This window comes from Halichoerus grypus, chromosome 5 (assembly GCF_964656455.1).
Source record: "Halichoerus grypus chromosome 5, mHalGry1.hap1.1, whole genome shotgun sequence".
In the NCBI taxonomy this organism is placed as follows: Eukaryota; Metazoa; Chordata; class Mammalia; order Carnivora; family Phocidae; genus Halichoerus; species Halichoerus grypus.
Genome location: NC_135716.1, coordinates 114,537,505 through 114,557,048, shown reverse-complemented (window position 1 = coordinate 114,557,048; position 19,544 = coordinate 114,537,505). Strand labels below are relative to the sequence as shown.

General features: G+C 38.9%; 1 protein-coding gene across 10 annotated transcripts in view; it reads right to left on the bottom strand.

The window, feature by feature from the left end:
• Nucleotides 1-19,544, bottom strand: part of KYAT3 (kynurenine aminotransferase 3) — a 93,500-nt gene that overhangs the window by 59,024 nt on the left and 14,932 nt on the right. For all 10 annotated transcript variants that reach the window (XM_078072787.1, XM_078072783.1, XM_078072789.1 and 7 more), the window contains 2 exons: nucleotides 2,385-2,443; nucleotides 1,940-2,084 (listed from right to left, as the gene is read on the bottom strand). In XM_078072787.1, the coding sequence (XP_077928913.1) occupies nucleotides 1,940-2,084; nucleotides 2,385-2,443 (204 nt within the window). The remainder of the gene's footprint in view (nucleotides 1-1,939; nucleotides 2,085-2,384; nucleotides 2,444-19,544) is intronic.

The window sequence follows — 19,544 nt, the reverse complement described above, 5'->3', positions numbered from 1 at the left end:
CATTCTTCATATAATAATTAAAACTAGGCAAAGTTGTGTTAAAAAGAATTATGATCTCTCCTCAACAACACTTCCTTCACATCTCCCTGAGGTGACCAATGTCTTCCACAGCCTGACGACAGTGCAATACCATCCCCTGTGCTTATTCCAATATAAAAACACATATATACATATACTCACATATATTTACAAAAACCGGAAAATATTTAAAGAATGGGCATAGGTTACAGCAAAGGAAACAATCAACAAAACTAAAAGGCAATCTACAGAATGGGAGAAGATATTCGCAAATGACATATCAGATAAAGGGCTAGTATCTAGAATCTATAAAGAATGTATCAAACTCAATACACAAAAAACAAAAAATCCAGTCAAGAAATGGGCACAAGGCATGAGCAGACATTTCTCCAAAGAAGACATACAGATTGCCAACAGACACATGAAAAAATCCTCAACATCACTCCTCATCAGGGAAATACAAATCAAAACCAAAACCACATTCTGACAGGTTTGATATCACCTCAAACCTGTCAGAATGGCTAAAATTAACAAGTCAGGAAATGACAGATGTTGGCGAGGATGTGGAGAAAGGGGAACCCTCTTACACTGTTGGTGGGAATGCAAACTGGGGCAGCCACTCTGGAAAACAGTATGGAGGTTCCTCAAAGAGTTAAAAATAGAACTACCCGGGGCGCCCGGGTGGCTCAGTTGGTTAAACCTCTGTCTTCAGCTCAGGTCATGGTCCCAGAGTCCTGGAATCGAGCCCTGCGTCAGGCTCTCTGCTCAGCGGGGAAGCCTGATTTTACCTCTCCCTCTGCCTGATGCTCCCCCTGCTTGTGCTCTGTCAAATAAATAAATAAAAATCTTAAAAAAAAAAAAAAAAAAAAGAACTACCCTGTGATCCAGCAATTGCACTACTAGGTATTTATCCAAAAGATACAAAAGTGCTGATTCAAAGGGGTACCCGCACCCCAATGTTTATAGCAGCAATGTCCACAATAGCCAAAATATGTAAAGAGTTCAAATGAATGGATAAAGAAGATGTGATATATATAGATATATATATATGTATCTATATATATCACAATATATATACATACATACACACACATATATACTAATTCAAAAGAAAACCCTATGTTTGTAGCAGCATTATTTACAATAGCCAGACTATGGAAGCAGCCCAAGTGTCCATCGAGAGATGAATGGATAAAGATGTGGTATATATATATACACACACACACACACACACACACACACACACACACACACACACACGATGGAATACTACTCAGCCATCAAAAGAATGAAATCTTGCCATTTGCAACAACATGGATGAGGCTAGAGAGTATAATGCTAAGTGAAATAAGTCAGTCAGAGAAAGACATATAGTATACGCTTTCACTCATATGTGGAATCTAAGAAACAAAACAAACAAACAAAGGAAAAAAGAGAGAGACAAACCAAAAAACAGACTCTTAACTATACAGAGAACAAATGGGTGGTTAGCAGAGGGGAGGTGGGCAGGGAGGTGGGTGAAATAGGTGACAGGGATTAAGAGTACACATCGTGATGAGCACTGAGTAATGTGTAGAATTGCTGAATCACAATATTGTACACCTGAAACTAATATAACACTGTACGTTAACCATACTGGAATTAAAAAAAAAAAAACCTGGAAAAAAAAGAGAGAAGATTCTCCCTCCCTTGTTGCCATCAGACCCTATAAGTAAAGGAAAAACCAAGATAAGACTGTGGAGGGGTTAGAAGTTGGGGACGGCTCCTTCTAGGAGGTAAGGGCAAGGGTGGTGGTCCCTCTGATTATTAGGTTGGGACAGTTGGTCCCAGAAAGCCAATTACACAGAAGTGACAGGAGTACATTCCACAAAATACAATATAAAATACAAGTTCATGCCCCACATGGTCTTCATATACTTACAAAGCCTCGTGTATACTGGTTCAGGCTATCAATTGCTGCAATCTCCGATAATTTCTCCTTTACATATATAGGAGGGGATATATCTGGAAGGCCTTGACCAAGATTCACAACAGAGGGGTCTGCAGCCAACTTTGTAAATTCAATCCTAAAATTAAAAAAAATACTAATAAGTACCATAATTACAAAGTTAGCGTTTTATACCTCATGATCTTAACATAAAACTGAAAAACTAAGACCTAGTTTAGTCTTACAAATAAAAAAAAAAATGAGTTCCCAACAAAAACTTTACCACTTACGAAATGACTCTGTCTAATTAAATGATGGCTGAACTAATGAACTTAGAAGTTTCTTACAAATCTCAATTTCTTGATACCCAACTAAGAATACCAAAATGTGTAGGAAAAAAGCGTCACCAAATTATTGTTGTTTATTCCAAGGTACTCACCACACATTACTATCAAGGCCTTCAATTCGTTTCGCATTGGTGATTTTCAAAGACATCTTCTGAAAGATACAAATATTGAAAGGTTTTTTAAATTTCTTTAATCAACAAAAAAGCCAGAAAATCACAGATAGCTCTACCTTTTCCCTACTGTTGCCATGGAAAAAAGCAGTACCATAATGACAAATGCCAGACCCCAAAATACAAAATTCTGAAGTGCAATCGTCTCCCACCTACTGCCCTAAGGAATGCTTTTTCTTATGATCCTTAGATGTTTATCTTCTCACAAAGGAACAAAAATATCACCCTCGCCTAAAAAAATAAACCAATTTGAAGACCTGAAATGTACTGAAGAGAACAATAATGATACTAACAAAAGTCAGTTTAAAAAAATACCTTGAGTCATTCTCTGAAGATCATTTTAGGTAAGATGGACCAACAGTTCCACAAGTACGTGCCTTGGATGGCATACAGGAAGGAAGCACTCAACAAATGGTTTTAAAACTATGCAATAGAGAGCCTCAAATCATAATAGCTCACATTATTGAGTCCTGAGTACATAGCCCGCACTGTTCTAAGCGTTGTACATAATTAAATCATTTCATAGTCACAACAACCCTATGTAGTGGTTCTCTTATTACCCCTAATTTATGTAGGAGCAAAGTGAGGTACAGAGGATAAGGTTACAGAACTTTACACATCTGCCCAAGTTTACAGAAGCTAGTAACATTTAAACCCAAACAGATTCAACTTAGGATTTGAACCCAGTCAGTTTGACTCCAGAATACATACTCAGATTTCTTTCCTTTTTTCATTTTTTAGATTTTATTTATTTTTAGAGTGAGAGCATGAGCCGGGCAAGGGGCAGAGGGAGGGAGAGGGAGAGAGAGAGAGAATGTCAAGGAGATTCCATGTTGAGTGCAGACCCCAACGCAGGGCTTGATCCCACAACCCTGAGATCAGGACCCGAGCTGAAATCAAGTGTTGGGCACTTAACCGACTGAGCCACCCAGGCGCCCCCTGATCTATTTCTATATACTGTCTTTTATGTAACATGACCTTATAAAAAATATTACCAGAACGCTGCCTCCTAAAAAAGTGTACTAGACATTTAGATCAGGTCTCCTTATATCAAGGAAGCTAGGGCTATGGTAGAAAAATATTAAAAGTTAAAATTATGGTACAGCATACAATTTCTTAGTTCTCTAGATTTTAAAATTAACTTTATACTATCTCCTCAAAGCACTAAATTAGTGTTGAGTTCACTGTTAACAAGCTGCTAGGGAAAAAAAAATGATTGGCAGCATTTTTATAAAGATTTTCCTAATAGAATATTAAAGCAATTTTAATTCAATCTGGGAGGAAGATAATGATAATGGTCATTAAATAGACCATTGTTCTCATTCTATTCCATCAATGGAGCCAAGAAAAATATCTTTTTACTCTCATATTTTTTCATCTTTGAAACTCCAGTGAAGTAAATCACATGCAAATTCTCCAGAGGTTAAGGTGCCTTCCAGAATAGCATTATGATTGAGCACCCACCTGAACATGATGCTATTCTAGAAACTACAATTATAAAACTAAAAAGTCCCAGAATGATAGACAGAAAAGATATTTTAACAATTGTCCTTTGCCATTAAAATGTTTAAAACTTAATGATTCATTTAGCATGTGGCTGCAAACACAAAGTACAAATTCATATATAAACAAATGAGAAAAGTCTGCAGCAGATCATTTAGATACAAAGTCCAATTTTACTTAAAATATTTAGATAATTGAAGGCTTTTTAATTTAATTTTATTTCCAGATTTAATTTTAAAATCTGTGTCCAGAACAGCCTCTCTCTCACAACCTCCCTGCCTCTGCTCCTTCCCACCTCTATGCCTCTGCTCCTTCCCACCTCTATGCCTCAACCATTTTAATATTTGAAATATTCCATTTTATTTCTGTAGCTTCACATATGATCATTCCTCTACCTTAGTGGTCTTTCTACACCACAATGTTTCCCAACCTTTTTTTCATCACTGCCCCCATAAGGAGACCTTTTAGATACTTCTTCTAATCATCTCCGCTACTGCCCCATAAATTAAGGAGTTTTGTCAGATAGGGCTGAGGTTTACAAGGTCACAAAACATTGTAATAGCTACGGTTGGTTTCACCCACCAAGCACCAATTTTCTCCCCTTGAGAGCAATAATGGCCCTGTTGAGAATGCATATTCTATATTCAATTCGATCCCTGCTCCCCACCACCCTGTCTCTGCACTTGGCTAACTCCTAATCCACTTGCCACTTTCAGTTCTCAAGTTAGACTTCATTTCCTCCAGAGAGTGTTTTCTGATTCCCTAGGTCAAGGTTATATGTTCTTCCTACGTACTCCTATTACATGGAGTACTTTCCAGCATTTACTATATATAACACTGTAATTTTCCTGTTTATTTATCTATATCCTTCCTTAGACTGTAAACCCTGAGGATTAGTTCTAGCTTGTTCACTGGTATGTGTCTGTATTAATCAGGTTTCTCCACAGAAACACAACCAATACAAGATGTGCATATATATATAGTGATTCAAGGAATTGGCTCGTGGGACTTGTGGGGGTCAGCAAGTTTGAAATCTGCACAGCAGTCTGGCAGTCTGAAGGCAGAATTCCCTCTTCCTGGGGGAAGCTTAGTTTTTTTCTCTTAAGGCCTTCAACTGATTGGATCAGGTCCACCCATATTCTATAGAGGGCAATTTACTTAAAATCTACTGATTTCAATGTTAATCTCATTTGGAAAACACCTTCAGAGACATCTATACTGATGTTTGAACAAATATGTGGGTTCCTTGGCCGAGCCAAGTTGACATAAAATTAACTATCACAGTGTCCAACATGTAGAACTATGCTTAGCACATAGTAATTTTTCAACAAATATCTGATGAATGAATGAAAAAATCTACACATTAGAAGTGAACTTATGGTATCAGCTTAAGTTAGGTACTTATTGTATCAGTCAGCTTAAATTAATTTATGTTTCAGTAACAAATGACCCCAAAGAATTGGTGGCTTAAAATCATAAAGGTTTCTTCTTCATACTACATACCCACTGAAGGTCAGGTCTGCTTTGTTCCATGTCACTGTCACTCTGAGACATAAGCTGATGAAATAGCCTCTTTTTGGAATACTGTTAGTTTCACAGCAGAGGGAAAAAAATTTTAATTTCTGCTTAGATGTGCACATACCACTTCTACTCAAATTGTATTGGACAAGGCAATTCATTGCTATGGGTGATACCAACATGGCAGAAATGAAGTCTGGAGGTACAATGACTGTTGTGGGTTGAATTATGTACCCCCCCCAAATTCATATTGAGGCCCTACCACCCAGTACCTCAGAATGTGACCTTATTTGGAAATAGGTTCATTGCAGATGTAATTTGCTAAATTAAGGTCATGCGTTGTGGGGAGGATAATCTGATGACAGTGTCCTTATAAAAAGGGTGAATTTGGAGACAGTCTGGTATACAGGAAGAATGTCACATGAAAATGAAAGTGGTATTTTTGAAAGTCAGGGAATGCTAGTGATTGACAGCAAACGACCAGAAACTAGGGGAAAAGCATGAACAGACTCTTTCTCACATCATACAGAAGAAACCAACCCTGGTACACTTTGCTCTTGGGCTTTTAGCCTACAAAACTGCGAGCTAACACAGTTTTGTTGCTTTAGCCACTCAGTTTGTCACACTCTGTTAAGGCAGCCAGAGGAAATTAATACAGTGATGAACGTTTACAAGATACCCGACAGTGTCTAAAAACATCACGATTCAGCAGTAGATGCAAATGCTCACTATATAAGAATTACTGTCCAGAGTAGATCCAGTCTTATGAAATGAAAATAAACCTGGAATCTCATGGGGAATTAAGTATGAGCCTCAGGTGTATGATGGGAAATCTACAGGGCCTATATAATTTCTGGACCAGCTACTCCATGAGCTGGTTTCTGCTCCCAAGTAAATTAATGCCTGGTATACATAATATTGCACTGCTATGTTATAAACACAAAAATGCTAGTGAAATAATAAGCAGCATCTTTTTTTGTCCACTTGAGGCTGTAAAGTGCAGTTCTGCAGAATCACCACTAGGTGCCACTCTTGGCAGAGATGAGAAAAAGCTTACTGCTAATTCTCTAAAATGGTTACTGCTATGGTGTTGGCACAAGGAAAATTTGGAAAGAAGAAAAAAGATTACCCATTATCCTAAGACTCTAGCATACTAAAGTTTCAACTGTATATATTTTGGGGACTCTGCCTGTAAGACTGCTGCTTTTAGGTCAGATAGGATAGGTGTAGAAAAAGTCTTCCCAAATGATGGGTTAAAGCTGGGAAAGCTGAGGCTGTTAGTATCTATGAAACTGAGTCAATGAGTCTGTGCGCTGAGTCAAGCGTAAAAAGATAAAGAGTGCAAGAAAAGGTCAGAAACAGAAATAACAAAGCTAGTGGTTAGAGAGAGGTGAAGACTATAATCAGACATGAGAAACAGACAGACCCCAGTACTTCAAGACTAGGTTGGAGCAGAAAGTAACAATATAATGGGGACCCCTCTAATGTGGTGTCTGGCTGCTAGGGCAGCCAAAACATCCATTATCTTTCAGATCTATGTTGCAATCACATGTAATTTTTTAAACATTTGCCTTTTCTTTTAAGAGAGTATCTTAAACATTTTATAAATTTTCTCAGTCATAAAATTTTCACTTTTGATTAGCAGATATTATTTCAGTTTCTTTACTCATTCATTCCCTATCGTTTGGGCATTTGTTATTCTCAATGTTTTGCAATTATAGGTAGTGTGTTTCTACTGTGCATTTAATTATAGGGTTCCTATTCTGTTTCCTTCAGTTTTAAAGTTTGATGTGGAGGGGAATGCCCTACTATAACACAGATGAGATATCATCAATATATAGTCATCTAGTTCCAGCTAAACTAACAAAACACACAACTTTTGATTTACTTTTATGTAAAATGTAAGGTATAAAATTTGATGTTCCAGCAACCACAGTGATGACACTTAGTATTATTTCCCTTCATTCCTTAGCACTTACTTCCTAAATATCTTTTTTTTAAAGATTTTTAAAATATTATTTATTGGAGAGAGAGAGAGACAGATAGCGAGAGAGAGCACCAGTACGGAGGAAAGGGATAGGCAGGTTCCCTGCAAGCAGGGAGCTGGATGTGGGGCTCGATCCCAGGACCCTGAGATCATGACCTGAGCCAAAGGCAGATGCTTAACTGAGTCACCCAGGCACCCCTGTCTTTTTTTTTTTTTTAATACAGATCTATTTTAAAAAGAAATTTTGCAGGCCTCTGGGTGGTACAGTCGGTTAGATGTCCAACTCTTGGTTTCAGCTGGATCATGATCTATGAGGTTGTGAGATCAAGCCCTACATCAGGATCCAAGCTCCGTGAGGAGTCTGCTAAGGTTTCTCTCTCCCTCTCCCTCTGCTCCTCCCCATGCTTGCTCTCTGGTGCTCTTTCTCTCTCTCTCTCAAATAAATAAATAAATCTTTAAAAAAAATAAAAAGAAATTTTGAACATAACTGCATAATTTATTGCATAATAAATTGCATAATTTATTGACACTTTACCAGTTTGAGAGTTTGCCAGAAAGTTGATTGTTCCCTAAACTAAGAAGAAACTTTGTTATATTCTTTCCCAGCTTTGAGGCTGAGAAACAGATCAGTGCATAGTAGCTATATTACTCAGCTCTCTCAGCTGCACAGACAGAAACTCAATCAAAAACAGTTTCGGCAAAAAGGGGAATTTATTAGAAAGTTCGTGTCACCATGATAAGGAAAGAAGTGTGGCCAGGCTTACAGGTAACTGAAGCCAGAAAACAACCTCACCAGGGCTCTGCTTCATCCACATTTCTACCCAATCTCGGTCTGCTTTTCTCCACAAAACACAGTCACACCTCCCAGTTTCACCACCAGAGGGACTGAGAGTTGTTTTCTCTACTCCAATTTTGAAAATTCTAGGGAAGGGCTCTGAATGGCCTAGCCTTGGCTAATAAACTGTAGCATTTCCCCAACAATTTAAAAAGTACTATATAAGTATGGTTGTTAAGATCATGATGAAAAAACATTAGCAAAAGCAGTGTAGAGCAAGATCATGAGAGGTGTAGAGACACAGTCGAACGCTGATGCCCTTTTTTTGGATGATGTCTTTTTAATGTGCTCACTACCTAATCAAGTAATGGTACAGACCTGACTCCACAATCCCCTGGTTCTTCCAGGTGTGCTCTCTGAGTCAGAAGCTGTCACTACCCCTGGAAGAGTACCTCTATAAGACATTAGCTTCTATTGAAAAACATAGATGGAATGGGGAAAAGAGCATTTTCTGGAGAAATAGGAGTTGATGATGTTCTTGAAAGGAGGGAGGGGTCTCAGGCTATGGCAGTCCATCTAAACGGGAAGTTCATAGGGAATCTGTAGCAGAGCTAAAGATACGGAGCTGAAGCTTCTACTGCTGGAACAGAGAGCCAGGGGAAAGAGCTGGCTATAGAACCAAATTCTAAGGCAGGGGTGAAGTTAAGTTTCCTCTTATATGCCGACTGATACATTGTTAGTGACTGCAATCTCATGTCTCCTTTACATTCTAACTACATTGGCTTTCATTCATTCATGCAACGAATATTTATTGAATATGTATTGTGCATAAGGTATTCTTCGGTGTGGGATAGATCAGCGAGCAAAACAAACCAAGATTCTCTATTCTCATTGAGCCCTTCTTCTTTCTATACCTTAAACACACCTGGCTTGTTTCTATTATATATTATATTACTCTATATAGTTATTCACCTCTCCTTTTCAGAAGGAGTGACTCTGAGATTGGCCATGTGATTTGCTCTGGTCAATGGAGTGTGAGTGGATGTGACCTATACTATATCTAAGTAGCTGCAAATGCTTTTGCATGGTTACAGCTCATACTCACACTTCTCTACTATGAGAAGACCATGTCTCAGAGAGGGGCTACTCCTTTAGCCTCAATCCTGGAATAAAAAGACACAGAATAGAGCTACAACCTGGAGCAAAGCCACTACTGATTTGTAGCCTACATATAATATGGGTGAGAATAAAAGGTTTAGTGACCTAAGAAGGTAAGATTTTGTGGGTTTTGGTACTGCAGCAAAGTTGCTGATATAAAAGCCTTTGCAATTGCTGTGTGCTCTGCCTGGAATGCCCTTCTTTTAGGCCCAGATTCTCCTCTCCACCTCACCTCGCCCTGCCTTTGTTTCCTTGGGTGAATGCTAGAGCAGCAATGGCTGCCTCCTCCACTTGGAAACTGGTGTGTAGCAAGGAATCTGTGTGTGTGTGTGTGTGTGTGTGTGTGTGTGTGTGTACACATGTGGTCGGACCTCATGGTGCCTTGGAGGAGATGAAAATGAGTTTTCCCTACTATATAAATAAATATTTGTATGGTTAAACACACACACACACAAATATTAAAATATACCCTCCTCAGAGAGGGCTTCTAAAACTATATGCCTTAATATTACTCATTGCCTCTCTCCTACTAGCCCCACCAAGAATTTTAGCATGTTTCTCTATTTAATTTTCTTATGACGTTCACCACTATTTGAAATTATTATTTCTTAATTATCTATCTTGCTCACTAAAATGAAAACCTCAGACAACAAGGACTTACCTTGTTCAGTGCTGTATCTCTGGTAACTAAAATGGTGTTTGGCAGGTTGTATTTACAAGTATTTTCTGAACACATGAATGAAATCCCCCCTCTTTTTAACTATCCTCATTTTTAATGCCCATTTCAAGGGCATCCTCCCTCTAACCTATCACCCAGTGCTACAGAGCCATGCACTTAAAACAGATGATGGGCTACCACTTCTCTCTAAAATCTTCAGTGACTCTCCTCAAACTATGGAATGTGGTTCAAATTCAAACCTGTCACTCAAGGCCCTTAATCTATTTTCAGCCTTCTCTCCCACCACGCTATCCCCTCACATACAGTGATTCAGTGATTCAACAGCTCAGGGCCACTTGCCATTCTCTAATTACACTCATGATATTTCTGTTTCCCATGCTTTTATTTTATTTTTTATTTTAGTAGAGAGAAGGAGAAAGAGTGCACACGCATGTGAGAGAGAGCAGGGGGAGGGACAGATGGAGGAGAGAGTCTCACGCAGACTCCATACTGAGCACGGAGCCCAACAAAGGGCTTGATCTCATGACCACGAGATCACGACCTGAGCCAAAATCAAGAGTTGGATGCCTAACCAACTGAACTACCCAGGCGTCCCAGAGAGAATCTTAAGCAGGCTCCATGCCCAGTGTGCAGAGCCCAACACAGGGCTCAATCCCATGACCCTGAGATTATGACCTGAGCCAAAATCAAAAGTCAGACGCTTAACTGACTGAGCCACCCAGGCACCCCTGTTTCCCATGCTTTTATTCAAATTCTTTCCCCCTGTTTGATGTGATCTTCTCCATAATCCCCACTGTGGTAGGCTCAGAAATGACCTCCCAAAAGATGTTCACATCCTAACCCTTGGAAATTGTGACTATTGCCTTATGTCCTTGCAGATGTGATTAAATTAAGGGTCTTGAGTTGGTCTTGATTATTTTTGGGTTTTCCAGGTGGACCCTAAATATAATCACAGGTATCTTTAAAAGGAAGCAGGAGTTCATACACATACAGAGGAAAAGGCCATGTGAAGATAGAGCAGAGGGCAATCTGAAGATGCTGGCCTTGAAGATTAGGCTGACATGACCATAAGCCAAGGAGTACCAGCAGCCACCAGAAGCCGGACAAAGTAAGGAACAGATTTCCTTACTGGAGGGAGTGTGGCCCTGCTGAAACTTCATTTTGGCCCAGTGATACTGATCTTGAATTCTCATCTCCAAAACTGAGAATAAATTTCTGTATTATTAAGCCATCAAGTTTGTGGTAATTTTAATTTCCTATGGCTGTAGTGGCCATAGGAAACTATTAAACATAATCTACCTGACAACATATAGATGGTGATTAAAGACATTAAGAATGTAATTAAATAAAATTACTAAACCCTTCCAAACCCACATTTCCTTAGCTGTAAATTGGAGATAAAAATAGTATTTACAAAATAGGACAGCTAGAAGGATTAAATGAGACATCATGTAAAGCACATAGTGCAGAGGCACATGGTGAACACTCAAAAAAATATTTATTATTATTATTGCTTGACTTAAAAAAACCTATGAAATCTATTATGATTTTGTAGAAAATCAGAGTATGCCACCCTGAAATATGCCACTTTGACATAAGGACCATTTTGGGCTAAAGGTAACTGAGAAGAAGCAGATGCAAGGAAAACTCTCTGCCCTCCCCTCTCTACCAGGATAGGCAAGACAATCACCAGAGAAAATTCTAGACTTTTATCAGCTGAAATAGCACCAGAGGAGTCTACGTAAGAACTCTTATTAAAACTACCCTTATTTTCCATTCCTAAGCCTCTTTTCCTTTGTCTTGTCACTTCTCTATAAATTTACTATTCTTTCTCAAGATGCTATCCAAGCCCAAGTTCTAACCACCCCTTTGAGTTAGTTATTCATCACTGAACTCTTCTGTGTGTATGTACAATGCATATGTTAATTATGTTTGTTTTACTCTTGTTGATCTGACTTTTGTAAATCTAATTTGCAGGGCCTCAGTCAGAAAACCTAGGAGGGTGGATTATAGAGTTATATTTTTCCTCCCCTACAATATCATTCAGTGGGCTCACAAATCTTAAATAGTTACCAGGTGAGCCACAGAATGAGAGAAAGTATTACAACACATATCTTACAAAGACTATTATTTGGAATACATAAAGAACTTTTACAACTCAATAGGAAGGCAAACAAGGTTTGACAGCCACTTTGTAGAAGATATAAGAATGGCCAAAAGCACATAAGAGATCTTCAATGCCATTAGTCATTAGGAAAATGCAAAATAAAACCACAATGAGGTACTACTAGATACCCATCAGAATGGCTAAAATTGTAGATACTGAGTGTTGGTAAGGATGCGGAGTAGCTAGAACTCATACAACCCTAGTGGGAATGTGAAATGGTACAACCACTGTGGAAAGCTGCTTAGCTTAAAAATTAAACATAAATGTAGCATACAACCTAACCATTCCACTGTTAGGTATTTACTTAAGAGAAATGAAAACATATGGCTACACAATGACTTGTACACAAATGTTCATAATAGTTTTATTCACAATAGCAAAAAACTGGAAACAATCTATAAGTCCATTAACAGGTAAAGGGGTAAACAAATGATGGTACATCCATATAATGGCATATTGTTCAGAAATAAAAAGGAATGAACTACTGATACATCACAACATGCATAAATTTAAAAATCATTATGCATGTGAAAAAATGATAAAATAGTACATACTATATAATCCAATTAATATAAAATAATTTATAGATTATTTATTAAAATTTATTTATTTATTTAGAGAACATGTGTGTGAGTGGGCGTGGGAGGGGCACAGGGAGAGAGAGAGTCTTAAGCTCCATGCTCAGTGCATAGCTGGACGCAGCACTCGATTTCATAACCCTGAGATATAATTCGAGCCAAAATCAAGAGTCAGAGGCTTAACTGACTGAGCCACCCAGGTAACCCTAAAATAATAATTTTTTAAAAAGCAAATTAATCTATGGAGCCAGAGCAAATCAAGAGAGTGAAGGATGGACTGCAAAGGAACATGAGGGATCTTTTAGGGGTGATGGGCATGTTCTGTATGTTGATTTTAGCAATGGTCTCATAATACATGCATCTTTAAATAATCAGTGAGTTTTACATTCTAAATGGATGTTGTTTATTGTATTGATAAAGCTGATTTTAAAAAGCTGCCAGAGTAGTTTCTTATAAAACTAAAAATACTCTTTCTATATAATCCAGCAATCACTCTCCTTGGTATTTACACAAAGGAGTTGAAAAATTATGTTCATAAAAAATCCTGTGTGTGAATATCTACAGCAGCTTTATTTATAATTGCCAGAACTTGGAAGCAACCAAGATATCCTTCATTAAGTGAATGGATAAACTGTGATATGAGACAACAGAATATTATTCAGTGCTAAAAAAAAATAAAAATGAGCTATTCAGTAAAGAGACAACACATGGGGGAACCTTAAAGGTAAAATCATGAAGACAGTAAAAAGACCAATGGTTTACAGGGTTTGGGAGGGGGAAAGAGGGATAAACAGGCAGAAGACAGGATTTTTAAGACTGTGAAACTATTCTGCAAGATACCATAAAGGCGCATTTGTGTCATTATACATCGTCAAAAATCCATAGAATGTACAATACTAGGAGTGAACCCTAATATAAACTATGGACATTGGGTAACAATGATGTGTCAATGCAGGTTCATTGACTGGAACAAATGCATCACTGTGGTGGTGGATACAATACAAAGGGAGGCTATGTGTGTGGGAGGGAAGGGGATATATGGGAATTCTCTAGTTCCTGCTCTGTTTTGCTCTGAACCTACCTATAATGCTCTAAAAAACAGAGATCTATTAAAAAATGAAAAAAAAAATAATTAAAAAAAGGTTCCAGAGCATTCTGAAATCATGTCTTCTCTCTCCCTTTGGACAAAATGCTCCTCAAGCAAGCAGACATTAACAATTATCTCATAGATTTTGATGTCTTCCAAGTTATGACTATACACACATTCCAAAAAACCAGGCAAATCAGTCTTTTGCCACTAGACGGCACAGAATATTCCTGCAGTGGTAGAAGAATCAAAAGTAAAACTCAGAAGTGGAAACATAGAGCAGGGACCTATAACTTAAGATATACAAGGGGAAAAACTAATTATATAAAAATCCAACTTATAACTCAAAGGCACACATATTTAACCGGAACTTTTAAGCAATGTATATAGTTGTTTCATTTTATAATTACTTGTGTCTGATATGCTGTAGCTATTTGATATTTGTTGACTAAACAAGTAAGTGAAAGGGAAGGAATCTCGATCCTTTCTGAGAAACAGTATTTTGCAGAAAAAATGGGTTCTTTAGTGGAGAATATGCAGTGGCTACAGCACAGCCTTAGAGGGCTAATTCTAGCAGAGCTAAAATTGGTCTTTGACATATTTTGCACCTTTGCAGACTGAAGGTAACTGACAGACATGCAAACTCTGGTTCTAGAATTTTGATTTACTTCCCTCCATCCAGTGGAAAAATGGGTTTTGCCTTCATTTGCAACTCAATTCCTTTATTACATATAAATTTATGCTTTTTGACTTTTCCTTTGAACTGGTTATAACTTGTTTTGTTCCCTCATATGAATAAAATAAAAAATCTTTAATACATACTCTTTTTTTTTTTTTAAAGATTTTATTTATTTATTTGACAGAGAGAGAGACACAGCGAGAGAGGGAACACAAGCAGGGGGAGTGGGAGAGGGAGAAGCAGGCTTCCCGCGGAGCAGGGAGCCCAATGCGGGGCTCGGTCCCAGGACCCTGGGATCATGACCTGAGCCGAACGCAGACGCTTAACGACTGAGCCACCCAGGCGCCCCTATATACATATTCATTTTTACATTTGTATGAGTCATGATTTTGCCCTTTTCTGAAAATTACCTTTCAACAATGCCTGTAGAGAAACAAGTTTCTTGGAAACAAGGGTTTCTTCAAACCTGGGAGCTGACAGAATAAATATATGGCTGGAATGCCAAAAAATGGGACTCAGGTCAAAAAAAAAAAAAAAGGCTGATTTATTCTCTTTGAAAATTAGGTCCAAGCCGAGATCCTGTGTGAGTTTACTGACCCCCCCATACTGAAAGGGGTGAACCCTTTTGCCTATCTAGACTATATAATCCCATCCCCCAAGCCCCTAAAGTTAATTAGAGTAGGGATGGACAGAGTCAGGCTAAACTAATCTGGACAACTCTTGGAAATTTGGATTTGAGACTGAGCAAGAGCTCTTGGGTTTCTACTGTGTACTTGTACAAGGAAGATACATAAAGCTAGATCTGAGGCCCTGCCAAGCTATAGTATATGGCTATATTCAATTAAAATTTCCAAGCTTAGTACAAAGAGCTTTCAAGCCAGGTAGATCTTACTTTGAAATTAAACATCAAAACTACTAGCTGTGTGAAGTAGCAGGTTACATGACTTCTCTGTTCCTCAGAGAACTCAGTTTCCTCACTTGTTAATAAGGAAAATGAATGTGTGCCCCATGCAATTACTATGATGATTAAGTAAGTTAAATCCATAGTGGAAAACACACCATATATTTAACACCTAGTGTCCACTTAGAAAATGGAAAAGATTCTCTTAGATACAAAGAGGATGAGTGAACTTTACACCAAATAGGGTAAAGAGACGTGTATGTACTAACTGTACGATAGACAGTATTTTCACATCAAAAAAAGAGAGCTGTGGTTTCTTTAGGGAAGGACAGACTGAAGGAGAAGGGAAAGTTTTTGTTTGAGCTGCTATAAAAGAAATGTTTTTGTGCTTTTTGATGGGCATGTAAATTTTAGAAGACACTTTAAAAAAAAAAATTAATACACCTATTTTTTTTTTTTTAAGTAGGCTCCACACCCAGCATGGAGCTCAGTGTGGGGCCCAAACTCACAACCCTGAGATCAAGACCCGAGCTGAAATCAAGAGTTGGATGCTTAACCGACTGAGCCACGCTGGTGCCCCAGACCTATTTTTTAGAGTAGTTTTAGGCTCACAGCAAAACTGAGTAGAAACTACAGGGTTCCCATAGCCCCCCACTTGCTATCTCCACCAATAACATCCCCCATCAGAGTGGTACATTTGTTACAACCGATGAACCAATACTGACATCTTATTATACAGAGTCCAGTTTATCTTAGGGTTCCTTCCAAGTGTTGTAAATTCCATGGGTTTTGACAAATGTGTTAACATGCGTCTGTTATGGCATCATACGGAATAGTTTCCTCGAGAAATCCTATTTAGGAAGGCTATTTTGAGAAGCAGACCCCACATCATTAATGAAAGCAAAGCAGAAAACCAGTGGGCTACAAAACTGCAGTCTGAATGACTAAAACTAAAATAAGGTTAGTCTAACCAAGGGTCACATGGTGAGGTAGTAGGAGTGGGTGTTCCATGAGACATCTCACCAGCAAGGATTCCTTTCTTCCTTCCTTGCTTCTTCTCTTCCATCTTTCTCTCATCAATCTACTAATTCTTTTCTTTGGCTTTCTGGCACCAAGGAATAATATAAACTTTATATCCCAGTTTCTAAGCCTTTAAGATCTACATGCTAAAATGGGGGACAAATAGTGATTTTCATCCTGAGTTCCTCTTTTTTCTTTTCTTGCTGTATAGCAGTAATTCTTTTCTTAACCTTTAAAATATTATTTATTTAAAATTACAGAAGCAATAAAATGTTGTAAAAACAAGCAAGTGATACAGATAAAGTGTAGCCCAGCCCCCAGTATAGTCCTTTTCTCAGAGGTAACTTTTATGTAAACAGTTTCCAACGATGTTAATGATGATCTTTCATGTTCTTTACTATTTGTCCTTGAAACAGAAAACTTCTAACAAAAGTTCCTTAATTTGGGGCACCTAGGTGGCTCAGTTGGTTAAGCGGCTGCCTTCGGCTCAGATCATGATCCCAGGGTCCTGGGATCGAGCCCCACATCGGGCTCCCTGCTTAGCAGAGAGCCTGCTTCTCCCTCTCCCTCTGCCTGCTGCTCTGCCTACTTGTGCTATCTCTCTGTCAAATAAATAAATAAATAAATCTAAAAAAAAAAAAAAAGTTCCTTAATTTAATCGAGGTGTCCGAAATTCAATGGGGTACTTCTAGTATTGCCGTTGGGAGAATAAAGAGTGCAGCGCCTATAAAAATTCCTACAGATGTAACTAAACTTCTTCCTAAATTGTCTCAATATCCACGCAAGGCCTTGAACCAATAAGAGAAGACCTAATCATCCAGGAGTTAGTTATTTCTGTACTTACCCCTCTAATACTTGAGGGTCTTGCCAGTCTGGAAACCTATTGGGAGGGGATAGCAATTTGTCCAAATCTATTAACAAGACAGTTATCCCCCCTTTCCCAAACATCCTTTTGTTCCAAGTTCCACCTGACTCAAAATGGCTCACTGTGGCAGACCTCTGTTCAGCCTCTTTCAGCATCGCTGGAGATCCTGACAGCCAAGACCTATTTGCCCTGACTTAGAATAATCAACAATACATCTGGACAACTTGTATTCTGAGGCCAGGGTCCATGGAGTCCCCTTCTTATTTCTCCCACCTGCTCCACCGAGATATAAGTACCCCCCCCAGTTCCCCAGATAATCAACCTTTTTACAACATGTGGATGATCTCTTGCCATGCTCTGTTACTAATGAGGCATCCATACAAGATTCCATTTATTTGCTACAAGAGTTAGCTGAAAAAGGACATAAGGTATCTGAAGGAGAATTACTATCATCTCTGGACATTGTTCATTCCTTAGGTCATAAGCTATGTGCTGAAGGGATCCAGCTATCTCCAAAAAGAATTACACCAAATCCAGGAATTCCCAAGGCCTACAACAAAGTGACATCCTCATGGACTTCTGGGTCTAGCTGGCTGTCGCAGACTACAGGCTCCTAATTTTTATGGGCTTCTCCACTTTATGGACTTATTCAAATTTGGGTTCCTGAGCCCTTTTCCCTGGGAAGACCCACACGAACAGACCTTCTAAAACTGAAACAAACTTTAGAAGAGCCACCTGTCCTAGGGTTAACGAACTAGTCAAAACCTTTTACCTTATTTATACATGAAAAAGATAACCAAGCCCTGGGGATGCTCATGCGAGAACATGACAAACAACGGTACTATTATCCCATGCAACTTGATTTCAGGTGCTCCCACCTATCCCCACCAAAGCTGCAGCTTTAGTCGGTAGAAGCCTTGGCAGAGCTAACCTTTTGGAAGTGATGTCTACTTAGAAACTCCACATGCTGCCCAAAGCCGCCTTAACTCTGGATTAACTTAACCTTTTTCTGCAAGCAGAATAGTTTCATGAAGTCCTTCTGCCTTTGCCACCCATCTTCATCTGTTGTAACATTCTTAATCCTGCCACATTATTAGCCCTGCCTAATGAAGGTGAGCCCCACGACTGGGGGGTACTAGCATCCCACTTCATGACACCACACCCCGATCCAAGGCATACCCCTTTGACTAATTCTGATCTAATTTTGTTTATGGATGGGTCATACTGTAAAAATGTAAAAGGGAATTTCCAGGCTGGTTTTGCTGTTACCCCCCAATACGAACTACCTGGAAAGGGAAATCTCCCATAAGCTAAAACGGCCCAACAAGCAGAGCTCCACACCCTCACCAGACTGTGCTGTCTATCAAAAGGGCAAATTGGTAATATTTATATGCTGGCCGATACGCTGTGGGGGTCGTCCATGAATTTGGAATGTTATGGAAACAAAGGGGTTTTCTCATGTCCACTGGGACCCAAATCAAAAATGGACAAGTACATGACCTCACTGCTCTTCTATCTTCTGCAGTTGCTGTCCTCAAATATAGACACACACTAAAAGGACTAAGCCTGACTATCAGGGAAATGTCCCAGCCGACTTTCATGCAAAGGCAGCAGCAAGAGAATTTGTAAAGGTTGGGGCACATGTGGGTAAAGTCCATTCTGCTTCTACAGAAACTGACCTCTTGTTGCCAGACTTGCCATCTTAATGTCCTTGTGATGTGGCAACAGTCTGCTCCTGAATCAGAAAAATTAGGATGGGCAAATAATGGCTGTAATTTCAATGAACAGTCAGGGATATGAGAAGCCCAAGATGGCCCCTTGGTTCTTCCCAACCCCTTGGCAAATTCTATTTTTTGATTTTTACATTCCTTCACCCACCATGGTGTGTTTAAAATAACTCAAATTATAAATAAAGTCTCCCAACAGGGGAGACTTCTACAAGACTGCAAAAAAACAGTTTAGTGTCTAACCTATCAGGTCCATAGTTCTGGAAAACCTATTTTTGTTCCCAGACACCTCAAACCTCCTCCCTCTGGACCTTTTGAACACCTGCTGCTGGACTTCATTCATTTGCCACCATTCTCGGATTATCAATATGTTCCTGTTATTGTTTGTATGTTTTCCAGCTGGCTAAAGTTTTTCCCTGCTGCAAGGCTAATGCCCTC